Consider the following 22,397-nt stretch of genomic DNA (forward strand, 5'->3'; position numbering starts at 1 on the left):
AGCTGTGAGAAGCCTCTGGAGGCCAATTATTTCAAAATAGCAGCTGAGTGTTACAGTATTTCAAAAAAACAATTTTGAAATAAGTGTTATTCCTCTTTAGAAGCAGGAGTTAGTATTTCAAAATAACAAGACATTTATTTTGAAATAACGGGCTTGGTAGTTTGGACGCTTACCTTGTTCTTTCAAAATAGGGGGAGTTATTTTGAAATAATTCCCTAGTGTCGACCAGGGCTATCAGACTAGTTGATTACATTTCCTGTGTTTGCTCAGAAAAAGACCTAAAACTTTAATAGTAGGTAGGAATCTTGGGTGGCTGGTGCATCTGGGGCTAGGAGACTCAGGAGTGGAGGGTGGGCAGTTTGCTGAATGCGTCCCCCTCGGAAGGGGAGGAGGCAGGGCAGTGCGTTGAGTGCGCCCAGGCCTCCCCAGAGCACCAGGGAAGGGAAGAGAGGCGAGGGAGCGTGAGCATGCAGGACAGCTCTCCCACCTCCTCGAAGCAGCGGGGGAGGGGAAGAGAGGGGAAGGAGCATGTGTGCAGTGCATGGCTCCCTTGCCTCCCTGGAACACTGCGGGGAAGAGAGGAGGCTATGCAGTGTGGCTCCTGGAGCTACTGAGAGGGAGGCGGCTGCGTAGTTCCAGCCTCCCCAGCCCGGAATACAGGGAGGGTAGGCCCTGTGAGCAGCAACACTCCATCCTCAGAACTCCTACAACAGGTGTTCTGGGGGCAGAGTGTGTGCAGGGCCTGGTTGGCAGTTTCAGAAGGCAATGCCTTCCCTCACCTAAGCCACCAGATGCCCATGGTAGGAGTAACATTCAATACTAAGGTATATTCACTGCAGTCATGTTCAAAAAATGACTCCCATCTCCATCTCTCTAGATTCTTTGGCCCTAGTCACTGTTATCTGTCTCTGACCTCCATAAAAAGCGTAACATTCAGAAATTGATTAAAATATAAGCTTATCATATTGAATTTATTTTCCATGAATCAGTTTTACTTTTTGCATATTGAGCTGTGATATATTTTTGTCTTTCTGTCTGGACAATTTAAGGTTGCTGTGAATATTCAGCAACCAAAATAATCCTCTCAAAATAAAATAATCATATAAAAAATCTCCATGAGCAGATGGCTTTTGATATATCAAGGTTTTACCATTTGTTTTAGTGCTTAAAATAAACATTATTTATAAGACCACTTACATTTTGATGTTACTTAATGAGGAATATGCATCATTGATTTCACTAGCTTAAGAGGTCATTTAGAACTTGCCTGTTAACAAGCTGTAATCTGCTGAGCACACAATGACTTTGTTTAAAATTATCTGTTCGGTGCTGATCAATGACAATAATTGTTTTGTACCAATCATTGTTGCAACTTGCTAATTACTTTGAAGGGCATATAGAGTTGTGTTTTTTAGAAGTTTGAAAACATTCACCTTGAAATTAAAAAGCAATATAATTATTAAATATTGCACTCTTTTACAAAAGCAAAATTTTCAGCAAATTTTAATATCAACAGACCCTTTGTTTAAAATGTTGGAGATATACCTTATTCTTTAAACAGCTTGCATTATGTAGATTCATACCTTCATGTGGACAAATAGGACATACACAAATAGGAAAATGGACTCATCATTAAAAACTTTGAAATCTAGTCTACTTTCATTTACGCTAGCATATATCCAAAGTACTCCAATTGAAGTCCTTAGAGTTACCCTATATTTACAATGATGTATTAGAGAGCAGAATGTAACACTTGTGGTGAAATCCTGACCACAGCCAAAACACTGAGGGTATGCCTACAGAGCAGCGTTATTTCAGAATAGCTGCTGTGGGGAGGGATAGCTTAGTGATTTGAACATTGGCCTACTTAATCCAGAGTTGTGAGTTCAATCTTTGAGGGGGCCATTTAGGGATCTGGGGCATATTTGTCAGGGATGGTACTTGGTCCTAATATGAGGGCAAGGGACTTGACTTGATGAATTGTAAAGGTCCCTTATGCGATAGGTATAACTGACATTCTTGTTCGAGGAGTGTTCCTGTGGGTGCTCCACTTTAGGTCTTTTGGGCACTGCTGCGTGCCTAGTTGGAGATTTATGGTAGCAGTGCCCTCCGGTAGGCCGTGTACACGAGGCAGACGGTATGTGCAGTATCACTAACATGTATGTGCAACCTACCATCCCTTCAGTTCCTTCTCTACCGTTGCCGACATTTGTCAGAACCGCAGTTGTTATCTAATTTATTTTATTACATACTTGGAAAATTTGAATATTTCCTTTTTACTTACCTAGTTTGCATTACAGTTCTTTCTAGTTTAGAGTTAAGGTTTTTTCTTCAAATTAAAAAACAAACAAACACCTTTTTCTCCTGTTATACAGTTACCATTTTTTGGCTTTGCAGACTTTTACTACCTGGGATGCCTGGTTCCCCAGAATTCAAACATTGCCTTGCCAGCAGGCTACCTATCCCTGTCTCAGTCATTCCTGTGTGTGCGCTGTTTGGGTCAGGCACATGCTACCCCACTGTGCCAGCATTGCAGATAGTTAATGGATCACACATGGAAGGCAGGGAGCTTCAACTAAAACTTCTATCACTCATGAAAATGGTGAGACCAGCCTCAGACCCAGAGTACTCCTCTCCCCCATGCCAGCTGTCCCCCTTGGCCATGTCTGAAAGGGCCATATCTGCCAGCTCTACCTCAAGAGACTCTTCCTCTGAGCAATTTAGGAAGAGATCTCATTCCTCGGGGAAAGGTGACTCTCCCTCCAAAAAATGGGAGCAAGAACCCCCTTCTCTGATCCCTGCTATGGCTCTGGACAGGGCGGTTCTGGGACTGTCCAGCATCAACAATTTCTGAAGGACCAAGTACCTAACAAAGCTGAGCACCAAAGCGCCCAGCAAAGCCAAGTCTAAACTTGTGCCACTGGCACTGTCAGCATACACATCAGTGCCGAAGAAAGAGAAGATCAAGCCATCTTCCACCAAGGCACCGCCGGCACCAAAGAAGGCTAAGCCTCATATGGCACTGTTGGTACCCATGCTGCCACCGGCACTGAAGAGGCATAAGCATGTGGCACCGACGGTTCCCCATTCAGCATCATTGGCATCATGGATTTTCTCTTTTCCCACCCATCCCCTGACTTGATAGTAATAGATGCAGTTAATCAGAGCGACATACAGAGTGCCACGCTACCACTCCATATGATAAGGAAGCCCTCATAGGAAGAAATGCCTACTCCTCAGCCTCCCTTCAGCTCCATGTATCAAACTACACGGCAAAGTTGGCAAAGTACAACCACCATATCTTTGAATAGCTTTCACTCTTTATTGACAACTTATCCAAAGATAAAAGAGAGCAATTCACAGCCAACATAAATGAGGGCATTCTGATTTCCTGTATGGCGCTACAAGCCACTCTTAACGCAGTCAATACAGCATCATGATTGATTGCGACTACCATTGTGATGAGAAGGTCCTCCTGGTTTCATTTGTCAGGTTTTCCCCATGAGGTACAGGCCACGGTAGAAGATCTCCCCTTCCCAAGGATCAAAGCTGTTTGCAGATACCACAGATGAGTCCCTCCATTCACTTAGGGTACGTCTAGACTAAATGGTTCTGTCGATGGAGCCATGTAAAATAGTTTACTTGGCATAGTCAATGAAGTGGGGATTTAAATAATCCCTGCTTCATTAAAATAAAAATGGCCGCCACACTGTGCCAACGATCAGCTGATCCGGCACAGCGCGGTAGTCTAGATGCAGTGCAGTCAACAAAGGCTTCCCTTGTCGACCGTGCCACATCTAGACTGCCGTGCTATGCCGGATCAGCTGATTGTCAGCGGCCATTTTTATTTTAATGAAGCTGGGATTATTTAAATCCCCGCTTCATTGACTATGCCGAGTAAACTATTTTACATGGCTCCGTCGACAGAGCCATGTAGTCTAGACGTACCCTTAAAGATTCCAGGGCGATGCTGAAAACTTTTGGCATACATGTTCCTGCAGTCAAACTGAAGCAGAACAGATATTTTAATCGGAGATACAAATCTTTGCCCTTCAATCAAGCTCTGAGGTATTTTGACAATAGGAGGAGGTAACGACAAATTAGACAAAGACAGGCCACTGACCAACCTGCTATGTCTCAACCGTCAACCAGCCGAGGATGCCGTGGCAGCGAGGGGGGATGGCATCGTCCCCCCTGCGGAGCTCACTCCTGAGGAGGCCTCGGGTGGAGCTCCCCCGGCCCTGGTACCAGCTGAGCCCTCTGCCATTACCGCCGAGGAGGGCTCCGGGGCCGAGACGATGGAATTGAGCTCCATCTTCGAGGAGATCGAGGCCCTGGGTCTGACCCCGCTTACCCAGGGGGATGACGACCCTCCGCTAGTGGGCCTCGGTCTGGGCGGCGCCACTGTGGCGCCGCCCCCTCCTCTCCCTGACTCTGACCCTTACCCTATGCCCCAGGTGGTCGACCCCGTCCTCACACTCGGGGCGCTCCTGGTGCTACCCACCAGCCCGGCCGACTCGAGCACCGGGACCGAAATCATCGAGCCTTTAGGGGCGACGACTGGTGCCGAGAGGCCGTGTCTCAAGCCTGGGGACGCCCCTTCTACCGTGGACAGGTCGGGGCGACAACCCACCCTTCCTGTTCCTGCCCCCCTAGTTCCCACTGAGGAGGCGCCGCAGCTCGGTGGCCCAAACTCGGGGGACCCTCCCTCTGACCCTGCCCACAATGTCCATTCCTTTTCCCACCCTGACTCTTCCCTCCCCTCTGCTCATGCCCTTGGTCCCGACCCTGCCCTTCATGAACCTGTTTCCAGCCCCGAATCCCCTTCCGTTCCCGATCCCTCCCCAACCGTTACCGATGCTTTCTTTTCCACCCCTGACCCGTTGCCCGGCACTGAGCCCGCCCCTCTTCCCGCCCCTGCTGTGGAATCCGCTCCCCCGCTATCTCCCCCCCAACTCCCCTCTGCTCCCGCCTCCGTTGTGATGCCTGCCCCTTCCCAATTGCCCTTACATCCCTCTATTACTGCCACCCCCACGGGAGCCGTCTCGTTCCTGCTACCTGCAGGCGGCTCTCAGGGGGTGGTATTTGTGTCCCCAATTCCCAGTTCCATAGGGGCTGCTCTGTTCCCTCCGCCGCCCCTTCCCTTGCCGGGGTCAGGAGCGGGAAGTGCAGCACCGTCGTTCTTGGCGCCGCGCTGGAACTCGGACCCCGGTTTGCCCATCTCTGTGGCTCGCGAGGTCCTTCAGGGGGCCCAGACGAAGGAAATGTCCGGTACCCCCTCAGCGTTGGGGGCTGAGCTCCACCAATTCCTTGCGGAAACCCGCAGGTCTAAAGGGAAGGTGGAGCTCGCCCTTCAGCGCTGGGGGGACTTCCATTCTATCTTGGGGGCCACAAGGGCCCTCTTGCAGGAGGGGAGAGGGACCAAGAGGTGGGACATCACGGCCTACCGGCGGTCCCGCAAATTCTGTGACGCTCTCCTTGCCTTCGGGTCAGGGAGCGGCTTATTGCGAGGCCTGCGGGAGGCCGACAATCACCACGCCCATGAGGATCCACCCCAGCCCTCGCTATGAAGTACACCACCATTGCTACATTGAATGCCCGGGGCTGTAGGGTGGGTCTCCGCAGGAGCCAGGTGCTCTCCTTCCTTCGGGAGGGGGGGTACTCAGTGGCTTTCCTGCAGGAGACCCACACGACTCCAGCCGTCGAGGGTGGCTGGTGGCTGGAGTGGGGGGACGGGGTGCATTTTAGCCACCTCGGCGCTCGCTCGGCTGGTGTGGCCACCCTGTTCTCCCCTGCCCTACGGCCCGAGGTGCTGGGGATCGCTGAGGTTGTCCCGGGCTGCCTGCTGCTCCTCCGGGCCCATGTGGAGGGTCTGACGTTGAACTTGGTCAACGTCTAGGCCCCGAACGTGGGCCTGGACCAGGTCACCTTTTACCGGCAGGCAGCCACCTTCCTCGGCACTCTGGATCCTCGCGAGTGTCTGGTCCTGGGCGGGGATTTCAACACCACTCTCAATGACCGGGACCGTGTAGGACTCGCGAACTGCCAGGCCACAGCAGAAGTCCTCAGGGAGATCGTGGACCATCACTCCCTGGTGGACGTCCGGCGAGACCACCACCCGGACGACAGCACCACCTTTACATACGTCCGGGTGAGGGATGATCGGTCGAGCCACTCCCGGTTGGATCTCATTTACCTCTCCCGGTTCCATTTGGCACGAGCCCACTCCTCCAGCATCCGGCTGGCCCTGTTCACGGACCACCATCTGGTGGCCGTGAAAGCCTCTCTGAGTTCTGAGAGGCTCGGGCCGGCCTATTGGCACTTTAATAATAGCTTGCTGGAGGACATGGGCTTTGTGGCGTCCTTCTGGGAGTTCTGGCAGGCCTGGCGGGGGCAGCAGCCCGCCTTTCCCTCAGCGTGGCGATGGTGGGATGTGGGGAAGGTGCGCACCCAGCTCTTCTGCCGCGACTGCTCCCGGGGCACCAGCCAGCAGAGGGATGTGGCGATAGAGCAGCTGGAACGGGAGGTCTTGAAGCTTGAGGGGCACCTGGCGTCCGCCCCCGAGGATCCATCCCTCCGCAAGGCGTACTAGGAGAAGCGGGAGGAGCTCTGGGTCCTGGAAGATCACAGGGCCCAGGGCGCTTAAGTTCGATCTCACATCCAGCTTCTTCAGGAGATGGATCACAGCTCCCGCTTCTTCTACGCCCTGGAGAAAAGGAGGGGGGCCAAAAGCACGTTACCTGCCTTTTGGCGGAGGACGGCACCCCCCTCATGGATCCGGCGGAGACGCGTGGAAGGGCCAGGGCCTTCTACGCCAGTTTGTTCTCCCCAGATCTGACTGCAAGGTGCTCTGGACCGAGCTCCCGACGATCAGCGCAGGCGACCGAGACCGGCTGGAGCTGCCTTTCACTCTGGCCGAGTTCTTGGAAGCCCTCCGTCTCATGCCCAACAATAAAACCCCGGGCATGGACGGGCTGACTGTGGAGTTCTACCACGTGTTCTGGGACATCCTCGGCCCAGACCTCGTCATTGTCTGGGCTGAGTCCTTGGAGAGCGGGGTCCTCCCTCTGTCATGCAGGCGATCGGTGCTTGCCCTATTGCCGAAGAAGGGGGACCTTCGCGACCTACGGAACTGGCATCCCTTCTCACTCTTCAGCAAGGTTGTAGCAAAAGCCATCTCGCTGTGACTGTGGTCCGTGCTGGCGGACGTCATCCATCCTGACCAAACCTACACCGTCCCGGGCCATAGCATTTTTGATAACCTGTATTTGGTCCGGGATCTCTTGGAGCTTGGGTGTTGGGACGGCTTGTCATTCTCCCTCCTGTCCCTGGACCAGGAAAAGGCGTTCGACAGGATGGATCATGGGTATCTCCTGGGCACCCTGCAGGCCTTCGGCTTCGGGCCCCATTTTGTGGGTTTTCTCCGGGTGCTGTACGCTCTCGCGGAGTGTTTGGTCAGGCTCAACTGGATCCTGACCGAGCCGGTCAGCTTTGGGCGGGGAGTACGTCAGGGGTGTCCACTGTTGGGCCAGCTGTACGCTCTGGCGATCGAGCCCTTCCTCCATCTCCTCCATAGGAGGTTGACGGGGTTGGTGCTCCGAGAGCCGGAGCTGCGACTGGGCCTGTCGACGTACGCCAATGACGTGCTCCTCGTGGTCCAGGACCCGGGCGACCTGGTGCGGGTGGAGTCCTGCCAAGCCGTCTACTCGGCAGCCTCCTCTGCCCAGGTCAACTGGGTCAAGAGCTCTGGCCTGGTGGTCGGGAACGGGTGGCGGGCTGGCTCCCTCCCACCCGCGCTTCAGGCCATCAGGTGGAGCGCGGGTCCGCTTCTCTATCTGGGCATCTATTTATCCGCCATGCATCCTTCTCTGCCAGAAAACTGGCAAGGTTTGGATGCCAGGGTCGGTGAGCAGTTGTGGAGATGGGCAGGACTGCTCCAGTGTCTCTCCCTTCGCAGGAGGGCACTGGTGCTAAATCAGCTGGTCCTGTCCATGCTCTGGCACCGGCTCAACACCCTGCACCCTGGCCCCGGAGGTCCTGGCCAAGCTCCAGAGGACAGCTTTGGAGTTCTTTTGGCCAGGACTGCACTGGGTCTCTGCAGGGGTCTTGTCACTCCCCCTGGAGGGGGGGGGGCAGGGCCTGGTCTGCGTGCGCAGCCAGGTCTGGACCTTCCATCTCCAGGCCCTGCAGAGATTCCTCTTTAGTGCAGGTAGTCCGGCATGGAGCACCTTTGCACGCGCCTTCCTCCGCCACCTCCGAGGGCTCCGATACGACCAGCAGCTCTTTTTTATCCACCCGAGGAGTCTTCCGCGAGACCTCTCAGAAGGTCTACCAGGTCTGCCGGAATTCTACCAGGACCTCCTCCAGACCTGGAAGCTGTTTTCGGCGACCAGGTCCGTTGTGGCCACCGAGGGAGCAGACCTCCTCGTGGAGCCCCTGCTCCACAATCCAGCCTTGTGCGTGCAGGTGGCGGAGTCTCCCTCGGTGCGCCGGAGGCTGATCCTGGCAGAAACCACTATGGTTGGAGACCTCCTGGACTACGACGGGGGGGACTGGGTGGATCCCCGAGCGCTTGCTCAGTGCATGGGGCTCTCCACCCTCCGAACCTTTCTGAGCCTACTCCAGGAGGTGAAAGCAGCTTTGCCACAGCCCGCTCTCAACTTCCTGCAGTGATCCGTGTGAAAGGGTACACCCTGCCCCTCCCTTCCTGCAAACCCCCCATCCCTTTTTATCGGGCCCCTATTCCGTGGGCCCCCCCCCCGACCTCCCCGCCCTTGGACCCCCAGCCGGCTGCAAAACTTACAGCTGGTTTGCTTTTGAACCGCGCCTAGAGAACTTTTGTACACGCTCGTACTCCACACTTTAAATTTCCCCATCCTCGTGTCCCGCCCTTATACCAAGTGCCGGGACTACCTAAGACCCGTTGAGGGTGGGGAACCCCGATGGGCCAGCGTATAGTCCACCTTAATCCCGCGGCCCATTGGGGATATCAGGTGGCAGCTCCTTCACGGAGCCGTGAGCACGGGCGTGTACCTGGCGCAGTTCACCCCCATCCCGGACACCTGCCCTTTCTGCAGCGTGAGGGAAAACCTGGTGTATGTCTACCTTGAATGCACCTTGTTGCAGCCCCTATTCCGGCTCCTCCAGAATCTCTTAGGGTATGTCTACACTACCACCCTAGTTCAAACTAGGGTGGTAATGTAGGCAACCAGAGTTGCAAATTAAACCCGGGATTTGAATTTCCCAGGCTTCATTTGCATAAAGCCGGGTGCCGCCATTTTTAAATGTCCGCTAGTGCGGACTCCGTGCCGCGCGGCTACACGCGGCACGGAGTCCGCACTAGCGGACATTTAAAAATGGTGGCGCCCGGCTGTATGCAAATGAAGCCCGGGAAATTCAAATCCCGGGCTTCATTTGCAACTCCGGTTGCCTACATTACCACCCTAGTTCAAACTAGGGTGGTAGTGTCGACATACCCTTACTGAGGTTCTGGCTGCACTTTTCCCCACACCTTTTCATTTACGCACACCCAATCTGTGGCCCCACAAAGTCACAGGACCTCCTCGTCAACCTCCTCTTGGCCTTAGCTAAAACGGCCATCTACAACACCAGGAAGAGGATGCTAGACGAGGGGATTCCCTGCGACTGTGGGGTCTATTTCCATTCATCCCTAGTGTCATGTATCCTGGCAGAGTTCCTCTGGGCGGCATCCATTTGCTCCATCGACAGCTTTGAGGAACAGTGGGTACTGTTCGGGGTTCTCTGCTCGGTGTCCCCATCCAGTTCTCTTGTTTTGACCCTGTGACCCGCACCCCCTGACCGTGTTTTTCATTGTTCGTCCCAAGTATTTAGTTGATCCCCAGGTCCAGTCGTCCCTCCTTCAAGGCTGGGGGAGGGGCTTTTAGAAATGGACGGGCTTCGCCCGCCCACTTCCTGGGTTTCAAATAGGCCCCACTACAGGCTACATACTCAGTGCTTCACCTCTCAATGAAGGTGGCTTTGCTGATCACTTTTGCATCAGCCAGAAGGGTGAGGGAATTGGGGCACTAATGGCTGACCCATCATTCATGATATTTCATAAGGACAGGGTGGTTCTGTGACCACACTCAAAGTTCTTACCAAAGATACTTACTTCCTTTCATTGCAATGAACCTGCAGTGTTACCTACTTTCTTCCCAAAGCCTCAGGCCACCGCTGAAGAAGCTAAATGATACACACGTGGTATGCGCTGAGCGATTGCCTTCTATTTGGAAAGGACAAGAACAATTCATAAAACAGACAGACTTTTCATCTCCACTGCTGAAAGATCCCTGGCATGCAAATCTCTACCCAGCGTCTACCCAGATGGACTGTTAACTGTATCTGCCTGGCTTACTCCAGTTTTAACCAGGAGCCTCCACTTCAATTGTGAGCACACTCCACCAGGGCCATGGCAACCTCTACAGCTTACCTAGTAGCATTCCTCTCACAGACATTTGCAGAGCTGCAACTTGGTCTTCCGCACACACCTTCACCAGACACTATGCCCTCGACACTTACTTGAAACAGGGCACTGAATTCGGACATACGGTCCTGACCGAGGTCCAACACAGCATTTAGCCGAAGCACCTGCCTTCCCATTACAGGTACTGCTCTATAGTTACCTAATGTGGAGCACCCACAGGGACACTCCTCGAAGAAGAAGAATAGGCTACTCACCCTGTGCAGTAACAGAGGTTCTTCAAGATGGTTGCCCCGGAAGGTGCTCCACCGCCCACCCTTCCTCCCCTCTGCTTCGGACATGTTGATTTCTCCTTCCAGGGCAGATAAGTAACTGAAGGGATGGTTGGCTGCACATGCATGGTAGCAACCGTCTGACTTGCATGCGCAGCCTACCAGAGGGCACTGCTACTGTAAATCTCCAACTAGCCACTCAGCAGCGCTCTAAAGACCTAAGGTGGAGCACCGACAGGAATAACCATCTTGAACCTGCATAGGGTGAGTAACCTTCTCTTATCTATAACATATAAAGGAGAATGTTTGTATGTTTGTGCTTTAATAACTTAGGGTATGTCTACACTACCCCGCTAGTTTGAACTAGCGGGGTAATGTAGGCATACCGCACTTGCAAATGAAGCCCGGGATTTGAATTTCCCGGGCTTCATTTGCGTAAGCGGGGAGCCGCCATTTTTAAAACCCCGCTGGTTCGAACCCCGTGCCGCGCGGCTACACGGGGCACGAACTAGGTAGTTCGAACTAGGCTTCCTAGTTCAAACTACCGTTACTCCTCATTTCCTAGTTCGAACTACCTAGTTCGTGCCCCGTGTAGCCGCGCGGCACGGGGTTCGAACCAGCGGGGTTTTAAAAATGGCGGCTCCCCGCTTACGCAAATGAAGCCCGGGAAATTCAAATCCCGGGCTTCATTTGCAAGTGCGGTATGCCTACATTACCCCGCTAGTTCGAACTAGCGGGGTAGTGTAGACATACCCTTTGACACTATAAGAGCTACCACAACCAAACTTTGCATGGGATAACCTTTCATCCAGAAGAAGGTTTTAAGGGACTGTGGGAGGGAAGAGATGAGAGACCGATGCCTCTCCCTGGGGCTGCATGGAGCTTGGCAGTGCAGTGAGAAGCAGCTTCCCTGGGGAAGTGGCAGGGACAGTCACTCACTAAGGCCCGCAGAGGGACAAAGAAATGGAGGGCAGGTTTGGGCGCTGGCGAAAGGCACATGTCTCCCTTCCTTCTCCCTCCCTCAGGCTCCTCACCTCAGTTATATCAACTTTCCTGAGCAACACCGGGTAACTCCAGCTAGTTCTGAAATAAGAAAGAGTGCATCTACACTACAAGCCTTTATTTTGAAATAATGTCAAGAGGGAGGACTTCTTACTCCAAGTCCTGTAACCCTCATTCCACAAGGAGTTAAAGGGAAGTCGAAGGAAGTGTGTTCTTCCTTTGACTTCCTGCTGTATGGACAGCACCAAACACCGAATTAAGCTATTTCAACTTCAGCTACACAGTTGACATAGCTGAAGTTGCATAGCTTAATTCAACATTTGCCCTGCTGTGCAGATGTGCCCTGAGAGTTTTTCTATATTCCAATAGGGCCAAGATTTCACCCTTTATCTTTATATCTTGAAAAATCTTCATAAAGAGGTTGATTTTGGACTGCACAAATGTTAGGGAGTTCATGATGATACACTTTGCCTGCCAGGCATTCCTCCCCTACCCACTGGGCAGAGTGATGCAGTTCTTGATGGCTAATAGAGTCTCAGTGTACTACATCAACAACAGCAAGGCAGGGACAGCTTGTTAGTCTTGCACCAGGAGGCGCTCTAATTGTGGAAGCATACAGTACACCATTCACCTTGAGGTGTCACACCACCCATGGGCCTGAAATGCATGGGTGGATCTCTTCAAAAGGTCCCTTTCCTCTTGCCACAAGTGGACACTCCATCCAGAGGTTGTCAGCACCATCTTCTAAAGGTGGGGACTTCCCTGGTGGGCCTTTTTGCGTCCAGGCAGAACAGAAAATGTCAGCAGTTCTGCTCAGTACATGGGTTGACAAAATCTCTGTCACATGCCTTCCTGCTCCTGTGAGCAGGAAGGCTGTTGTATGTCTTTCCACTGAGAACTTGGGTTAACAGAGTCTTCCTAACAAGAGAAGCAAGGAAAAGGTCATTCTGGTAGCCCCAGCATGGCTGCACTAACACTGGTTCATGCTTTTGGACCTCTCAGTAGCACCCACATTAGAGCTCCTACTATGACTGGACTTCCATACAGAATTAGTGCTGGTTGCCTCATCTGAACCTAGTGTCCCTGATGCTAGCTAGTGTTCCCTTTAACCCACTAGCTTTCTGTTCTCTGCTGTTCCTGTCATGCAAGGTCTCCTTCCCAGTGGTAATCACCTCAGCCATGGGGGGTCTCCATGATCAGGGCATTGACATCAGAACCCTCTTATAAGGTGTTCTACAAGAAGGTATCCATTGAACCCCCATCTGACTTTTTTTTTACCACAAGTAGTGGCACAGTTACACAATAACCAGGACATCTTTCTACCGATCTTCTTTCCAAAACTCCATAAAACCAACAATGAGTGCCAGCTGCTTGGACATTAGGTGGGTGCTAGCCTTCTAATTTGAAAGAAAAAAAATATTTTCTCAAGTTAACACAGCTCTTTGTAGCTGTAGTGGACAGAATCAAAGGGTTGCCAGTCTTGTCCCAGAGTATCTCATCTTGGATAACTGGCTGCATCAGGTTCTGTTATGAGCAGGTGAAGGTGCTGCCTCTGGTGATCATGGCTGATCATTCAATGAGGGCTCAGGCTTCATCAGCGGTCTTCCTCGCAGAGGTTCTGATCCAGAGCATTTGCAGAGCTGCTTCTTGCTCTTAGTTCCATGTCTTTGCATCCTACTACGCCATCAAACAGCAGGTTCGGTTGACACCAGCTATGTAGAGCAGTGTTGCAGACTGCATGTCTGAGAACTCTGAGTGCATTTTCAAGGATACTGCTTCTGAGTCACCTAGCATGAAATTGGCATGAACAAACACAGTTTGTTAAAAAAGTTTTTCCGTTAAAAGCATTTGCGGAAAAGAGCATCTAGATTGGCACGGACGCTTTTCCTCAAAAGCACTTTTTTCAGAAAAGCGTCCATGCCAATCAAGACGCGGTTTTGCGCAAGAAAGCCCCGATCGCCATTTTCATGATTGGGGCTTTTTTGCGCAAAAACATTTCCAGAAAAGGGCTTTTGCCCAAATGGGAACGTCAAAGCATTTGCGCAAGAAGCACTGATTTTGGACAGTAGAACGTCAGTGCTTTTGCACAAAATCAAGCAGCCAGTGTAGACAGCTGGCAAGTTTTTATGCAAAAGCATATGCTTTTGCGGAAAAATTTGCCAGTCTAGATGCAGCCATAAAGAAGAAAAGATAGTTACTTGTCTTTTGTAATTGTTCTTTGAGGGTATGTCTAAACTACATGCCTCCGTCGATGGAGGCATGTAGATTTGTGTATTCGAAAAAGGGAAATGAAGCCGCGATTTAAATAATTGCGGCTTCATTTAAATTTACATGGCTGCTGCGCTGATCCAACAAACAGCTGATGAGCTGTTTGTCGGCTCCGGGCGCTAGTCTGGACGCTCCCCTGTCAAAATGAAAGCCTTTTATCGACATCCCCTGTAAACCTCATCCTACGAGGCATAAGGGGGATGTCGATAAAAGGCTTTCAGGTCAGCGCGACACGTCCAGACTAGCGCGCGGAGCCGACAAACAGCTGATCAGCTGTTTGTTGGCTCAGCACGGCAGCCATGTAAATTTAAATGAAGCCGCGATTATTTAAATCGCGGCTTCATTTCCCTTTGCCTATCTGTCTAATCTACGTGCCTCCATCGATGGAGGCATGTAGTCTAGACACACCCCGAGATGTATTGCTCATGTCCATTCTATGGCCGACCATCTTGCCCTGCTGCCAGAGTTAATGGCACAAAGGAACTTAGAGGACAAAGGGCTGGCATAGCCTCTTATACCAGCACATAAGTACAGGGCTGTAGGGTGTGCTAGAACTGGCTCTATGCATACCATTAAAGGAAAAATCTCCAGCAGCCAGGCATGAGATCATGCATATGCCTAGCATGCAATAGACATTAGTAACATGTCAAAGAACAAATCACAAAAGGTAAGTGGCCATCTTTTCCATGCCACTGCTACTGTTCAGAACTTTGCTAAATAACAACAGAGTGAACATTGTTACCATTTTTGTCAGTTTTCATTTTTGCTCTTCAGAGTCATGAGGACTGGATAGAGACTGTCTGCTTTGTAGCCCTCTGAGAAACAGCAGTGGAGTTATTTAGTGCAGAGGCTGGATGAGGGGAAGAGGAGAGGAATTTGTCCCTTTGAGGCATCAAGAAAGCAGAAAGAAAGCTAGTAGAGACCTGGCCACTTTTCTCCTCCCAGTCACATCACTACAGTCAAAAGTCTGAAGAAGAGTGGAGCAACAGGTAGTAGATGCCCTTGCCCTTCTTACTCCAGACTCACTTCTGCAATGATAACAAAAAAAGAAAAATCCTTCTTGTTCTTGGTAACTGTCCATGGGTGTTCACATTTTTCAGGTACCTATTAGGCAGAGAGAGTTCCTAGGTAGGGTCATAAATGAATCATGAATGCATCTGTGATATCAGTTCCAGGATTCTCTCCTTTCCCTATACCTGGGGAGTAGTTTCTCATTGGTATAGTGCTCCAGGTCGGTGCGCCTCCAGTCTTTTGCACTTTAGCTAGTATATTTAGCCCTTTGGCTCTTCGGTGTCTAGTGATATTAATAAGTCCTGTGTATGGAGACTGGGCTGTGAGGAGCCATGTTGGGAAGTGAGTGTGGGTGTGAATGATGTGAGACTATAATATAAAGCTCAGAGTGATGTTAGAAATGAGAGGTGTCGTATCTAGAGAGGAATGTTCGGTGAAATAGGAGAAGAAAGGAAAAAATACATGAGGAGTAATGGTAGTTCGGAATAGGAAGCCTAGTCCGAACTACCTAGTTCGTGCCGCGTGTAGCCGCGCGGCACGGAGTCCGAACTAGCGGACATTTAAAAATGGCAGCGCCCGGCAAGATGCAAATGAAGCCCGGGAAATTCAAATCCCGGGCTTCATTTGCAACTCTGGTTGACTACATTACCACCCTAGTTCGAACTAGGGTTGTAGTGTAGACATACCCTTATTGATTAAATTCTTGGGAAATTCTAGTAAAAAATGGGGCCTAAAATGTTAAATATGTAGAGCTGTGAATCCCATTCTCCAGATGCTATGTTTAGAAGACCACATAATCTACTATAGTGTTTTAGGGAACATTAAGATAATTATTTATATGTAAGAAATTTTCCTTGTCCTTTTTTTATACATAATTCCCATCAGTTTTGTTGGAAAGATAGCATTCTATGAAAATATTGTGACTGATTACTTAAGATATAGCCCTATAGTATCTTGGCTTTTAATGAATATAGTGGGTGATAGGCACTTTTCAGGATGATGCTTCTTGCCTACAGGAACCAGGCAACTGTAGCACATGTAGAACTACCAGAAACTTCCTAGAGAGCCTGATTAAAAGGCCACTTAAGTTAGCAGAGAGTCTTCTACTAACTTCAATGGGCTTAGGATCAGGCCTGAGTACACAGCTGAGAATGCAGTAGAGCTGGGGTTATGCAATGAGGAGTGTGTGCTATGCCATGTAAATGAGTGTAACAGAGGCAACATCTGGATATACTTCCTACCCCGCTTACAGGACCTGTGGCACCAAGTGCAATGACTTTAGGAGCCAGTGCACAGTGTCTGCTCCCTACCACGCCTCAATGTAGGCAATGACTTAAATCACTATTAAATCATAATCACTGTCATCTCTTGATAACATCTCTAATAATGTTTGCATTTAATTTTTAATTCATGTTACTGTTTTAGTACAATAGTTACTTCTCTCACCCTATTATATTAATGGAAAGACAAATTTGCATATATGCATGATGTCACATTTTAAACCACTGTCATCCTTTGCAAAACATGTATTTTATAGAATATTACAAACTGTTTTTCACTTCTGTAGTTCATGAAATATATTAAAGTAAAAATATATTTATTCTAGATTCAGAAAAGATGGCGAGGCTATTATATCCGAAAATATATCCATAATTACTATGCACTGAAGAAATATCTGGAAGCTATTTCTGTGAATAATGACATTGTCAGGTAAAGATAAAAAAAGAGATAAAACTTTAATTTCTTCTTCAGAATTAAGTGTGTGGGCGATTACCGGATTTTTTGAATGTTTGTATTGAACATTGGTTACTGACAGTGAAAAATATAAAACTTAGGTCTGCATTCTGTATCTGGTATCCATACGGAACTTCCATTGATTTCAGTGGTCATTTACCTTTGTTGTGATTCCTACAGAAAACCTGACAACTGTTAGAGAGCTCATGTCTTACTGCTTCTTTGTGCTCCGCTGTCTGTCTGTATTCTCCTGTTGTCATTTCTCTTAGAGTGAATGATTTTTTGGGAAGAAGACTATCTTTCTGGTATTTGTCTGTACAATGCCTAGTGCAGTGGGGGTATTGGCCTATAATTGGGACTTTGCATCTATCAAATAAATATATGGTAAATAATAAATAACAACATTCCCATTCAGATTATTCCCTGTATAACTCTACTGACTTCAGCTTCATCAGAGGACCCTTAAATTTCAAGACTTTGTTTTTCTTTAAGATAGGTAATTTACAAATGTCAGAAATGCTTGCTTATTTGAGACAGCATAAAACTCTACTGCCAGCGCTTTGTAGGGTTCCTTGCAACAGCTTCTATAATAAGGCACTGTCCATATTTTCATTAACATGATCACTGGATGATTTACTTTATGTCCCCTCTTTTCTTTGCCCTTACTTTGATAGTCGTGACTGACAGAGATCATCACTCTAGTCTGTTAGTGGAATAACTTGGACACTACCCAGGTAACATTATATAGGGTGACCAGATATCTCATTTTTAAAGGGACAGTCCCATATTTAAACCCTCCAGCAGGTGTCCCGACTATTTCTTAAAAATGGGCAAATTGTCCCGTATTTTCTGTTCCTCCCCATCAGTACTGGCAGGTCTGGCTACTGGCTGGATCCCTGCTTGCCTGCTGCCCTGCCCACCAACAGTGAGTCAGTGTGGGGGCTTCAGTGGCCGGTGATGGAGTTGGATATGCAAGGCTGGTGGTGGTGTGAAGATGTAATACGTTTGGCTGGCTGTTCTTCCTGTTGGTCTGTCTGTGCAGTCTGTACTATGTGCCAACTCTCAGTCAGAAGGGCCCTGGCTCCTGTCCTGTTTCTGGCTAGCACTAGCTGAGCACTGTCAGCTGTGGAGTTTGGTGTGTGCGGGCAGGTGCCAGGCAGTGGGCAGTTATATGTCACCTCTGCTACCCACCCATCAGCCCTTTCTATGCTGCCCCTCTTACTTTCCTCTCCCTGCTGTGTCCCTTTGCTCCCCCTCAATCCCACTGCTCCTCTGTTCCCCAGAAGGTTGCATTTTGCTCCTTGCACTGTGAGAACAAATGCCTGGTCAGCGTGTTGGCAGGCTTCTTCCTTCCCCTACTGCCTCTGGCTGGGCCAGCACTCTGGGAAAGCCCAACACCCTCCAGACTAGGGCACTGGTCAGGAAGAACCTAGCCCCAATCTTCAGTAAGCTTCTGTAAGAGTAGCTCTCGACACTTTTGTGGTGTACCTTCTCCATGAGAATATGTAAATGTAAATTATCATGTCTCATCAGTATTTTTCTGTAGAAGTAATGTAATGGCATCCATCCACCTTTTTTGTTTACTGTTCAGTTAGACACGTATTTATAGATACAAGCTGGTTCATAATTCAACCACAGAAACCAAGCTTGAAAAAAAATTGTATTGTTAGCAATTGTATCAACTGTATCATCTCTGCATTCTGCCACATCCAGATCAAGTTCCCACAAAAAATCACAGGTTTGCTTTTTTTCTGGGCAGTCAGATCAGTAAAGCTATAAATTTAATCACTATCTAGGATTTACTTGTGACCCAGCTGGGAGTCTAAAATGAGTACTTTGTAACTGGATGAACTGCTGAGATGCAGGTCTTCTTCCTTGTTCAGAATAGTTCAATCATCTCCTCTTGGAGGAAAGAACTGACCTGTAAGCCGTATATAGATAAAATAAGATAATGAGAAATGGCATTTCTACTGTACTGAACATGGATTTACTGCAGTTTGTATTTTGTTTTTCCCCCAGTATGTCTTCTCTTTGTCTCATAGACATTTAATTTGGTATCATACTGAATTATTTTTATATTCTGATGTTTGGCTCTTTTTACTTTCTTTAATGGTTATCTCAGATTATTAATATGTGTACATGTCAATACACATGTCAATATCAATATTTAGATATTTTGTTGAAATCTTAAATTGTGGCAAAATAGGAGAGGAAATGACTTTTTACTATTTCCTTTAACATATAGTGCACTTGTTTCACCTGTCATGTATATCGGCCATCATAAATATGACAAATGTAATCTGCTGGGTTTATTTATTTTGTTGATACATTATACTCTGCTTCTTCATTTATCTGATTTCAGTCTCACAGGGCACGTCTACACAGCAGCATTATTTCAGAATAACGAACATTATTCCAAAATAACTATGTGAGTGTCTACACAGCAAGCCCATTATTTCAAAATAGAATCAAAATAACAGGCATCTTATTCTGGATTCTGTAACTTATTTTACGAGAAATAGCGCCTATTCTGAAAATCTATTTCAGAATAAGCCGTGTGCAGACAGGACAGCTAGAGTTATTTAAAAAGAAAAGGCCTCCAGGCCTTTCCAGAGGTGTCCTACTAGCCACTCCGTCCACATAGTCCCCCTTCACCTGCAACTGTTAAAAGTACAGCCAGAAGGGAAAGGGCTTGTGGCACACAGCAGGCCCTGACAGCCCTGAGCCACATAGCAGCAGCCTGCACAGCGTTGGCAGCCACCATGAGTGACCCTGTTGCTCCCACTGAACCCACCACAGTTGCAAGGGAGCCAGTAGCCAGCTCCCAGGATCCTGCCCGGAGACAGAAGAGGCACACGCCTTCCCGGTTTGGTGCAGAGATCCTGGACCTCATTGAGAGGAGAGCAGGTGCACATGAAGATTAAGGAGCTTTGGCAGGCCTATGCCAAGGCCATGGAGCACAGCTTCTGCTCTGGGGCAGCACTGCAGGCCAGCCCATATTATGCCCGGCTCCACCACATCCTAGGGGGTGGGTAATCCCCTTCCCACCTACCCTTGTTGTGGACTCAGGGATGGAGACACCCGTTGTCACCCTCCTGAGGGGCAGAATCAGTGCAAAGGAGGAGGAGGAAAAGGAGAAGGAGCTGGACAAGGCCAGCAGCATTTCGTGCCCACCAGCTAAGTCATGCTCGGTACACCCCACCCAGGATGTTTCCCAGGCATTGTCCAAAGCTGGGGAACGCCCATCAGGTGAGTGCCATTACTTTCCCTAGACACACACGGATGAAGGTGGTGGGAGATGAGGGGCAGCGGCACACTCCTTGCTCAGCCTTCTTGGCCTGGTGGTCGTGCAGCAGTCAGTGCATGTGGAGTGCCAGTCCAGGGTACAAAGTAACAGAGGATTCTTGTGCTCTTGCTCACATGGTGACTTGCTCACATGGCTGCCTTACTCCTGACACAGGGGTGGGACAAAGCCACCACTAGAAGGAGGCTGGGAACATAGAGATGCACACACACACACAAGGCAGTGCCGCACATGGGCATGCCTGCACTCTCAGGGCAGCATCTGCTCCCGAGGACAATGCGGCGAGGTGGAGGATCATCTGCCACTCACACTCACCTCTTCCCAACACCCTGCCCCACTTGCCTCCAGCAGGCAGGAATACAAGTCCTCTCCCTGTGAGATGCCGCCACTGCTGAACCCAACGTGTGCAGCACAAAGGGAAGCCCAACTTCCTTATGCCCACCTCCCCCCACCTGCAGGCTCCCAGCCTGGCTGACACTTTCCCATGCTTGTCTCTGGGATGTGGGGGTAGTGAGGCTTCCCTCTTGGATATCTGTGCCCCTGCAGGAAAGAGCCCATTGTCTAGACCACAGAAGGCCTTGCTTGAAGCACATCACCTTCATCTGACCCAAGACCTTTCAGTCTCAGCTCAGAGATAAGGTCTAGGCTTTATGCACAGTGTCTCCCAGGATGACTGACCTTCTCTTTCTTCTACACAGCTGGACTAGCTGTAAGAGCGGCACATGCTACTCCTCCCGTGCCATCCTCCTGACCCCATGTGACCTGCAGGTGCAGGCAAGCCCATGAGGACCTCCAGAGAGATCACATCACCATCCTGTGAGCCCTGCAGTGCTCCCTGCACCAGCAGGATTGCTGAATGCAGGAGGACCTGCAGCTGCGCCATGACACCTGGCAGTAGCTGCTGCAGCAGGGCTGGACCATGTGCGTGGCTTTCACTGCCATCCTTGACCATCTGGTGGCCGCTCCTGCTGCTTCTCCGCCACCTTCTCTCCTTAGGCGCCCCCCACCCCCGTGGCCGCCGAGGCCCCATACATGAGGTGGTGGGACCATCTGAGGCAGATGCTGGTCCTAGCCCATCCCCGAGCCTCTTTTCCCATCTTCCTCCTCCCCGTTCCATCTCCCTCCCCTTCCCAGGTTCTTTCTGTAATGCCTCCCCAGTTACATTTACCCCCAATTAAAGAAAACCAGTTTATTCTTTCAAAACAAAAAGTGTGGCTTATTGTGTCTACAGGGGAGGGGAGGGAGAGGGGAAGGAAGGAAAGGCACACTGGGTCACTGCAGAGGCCCCTTGTGGGGAGATCCAGGAGAGAGTCTCACAGCTGGCCCTACCTGAAACACTCAGGGCCCCCTGGAAGCGCACTGCCTCCTGATGGGCCTGCCAGACGGCAGCTGTACACAGCTGCTCAAAGGCCCTGTAGAGCCACTTGACCTTTGCCCCCCACTATGGGAGTTGTGGAGATCACAGCACGCAGCCACTACTTGAGGGACGTTCCGCTCGCCAAGGTCCAGCCAAGCGAGGATGCAATGGAACCTCCCTTTCAGACGACCAAAGGCGCCTCCACAACAATGCAGGCACTGCTAAGCCTGGCGTTAAAACGTTCCTTGGTGGGGTCAAGATGTCTGCGTAGGGCTTTATTGGCAAGGAGAGCAAAGGGTAGGCTGCGTCCCCTACAGTGAACATCAGCATGTCCACCTCCCTGACTCTGATGGTGCGGTCGGGGAAAAAAGTGCCAGCATGCAGCTTCTGGAACAGGCTGGAGTTTCGGAAGATGCGGGAATTGAGTGGTGTCCTGATGCCCTCCCTGAAGTGGTTCTGGGTGGCCTTAAATGTGAATTAGCATCCAATGAGTATGGACACTCTATTTTGAAATAGCTCAGTGCTATTTCACTGGGCATTTGCTGTGTAGATGCGCTATTTCAAAATAAGCTATTTCAGAGTATTTCTTCCGAAATAGCTTATTCCGAAATAAGCATGCAGTGTAGATGTGCCCTTAGAGATTTTGGAATGTATGGGTAGTTTCTGTGTATGTATTTTAAGCTTTATTTTAGAGTATGTTACTCTGTTATTTTTGAAGTCCATATTTTCCAATACTTTTATTAATTATTGTCATTTAATAGGAAAAATTAATGCTATTTCATCTTTGTAAATTAAATGACATTATAAATACCAAAACAAAGTTTTAGAGTGCAGAAGAACAGTCATCCTTTACTTGTGACAGAAGCGCAAAGTGAAAGTTATATTCCCTTTAGCTTTTATTGTATTTTATAGATATATATTGGCTTTGACAATTACTTTATGTCTTGTAACATTAAATTTATGATACAATTGTATGATAAAATAGCTAAATTAATTTAATGACTAATT

At 49.5% G+C, this 22,397-nt stretch overlaps 1 protein-coding gene across 1 annotated transcript in view; it reads left to right on the forward strand.

Annotated features, from left to right (window-relative positions):
- Positions 1 to 22,397, forward strand: part of SPATA17 (spermatogenesis associated 17) — a 239,796-nt gene that overhangs the window by 35,811 nt on the left and 181,588 nt on the right. The window contains exon 5 of the mRNA XM_006137342.5: positions 16,601 to 16,704. Within this exon, the coding sequence (XP_006137404.3) occupies positions 16,601 to 16,704 (104 nt within the window). The remainder of the gene's footprint in view (positions 1 to 16,600; positions 16,705 to 22,397) is intronic.

The sequence above is a fragment of the Pelodiscus sinensis genome, chromosome 3 (genome assembly GCF_052426305.1).
Source record: "Pelodiscus sinensis isolate ZL-2025 chromosome 3, ASM5242630v1, whole genome shotgun sequence".
Taxonomy (NCBI): Eukaryota; Metazoa; Chordata; order Testudines; family Trionychidae; genus Pelodiscus; species Pelodiscus sinensis.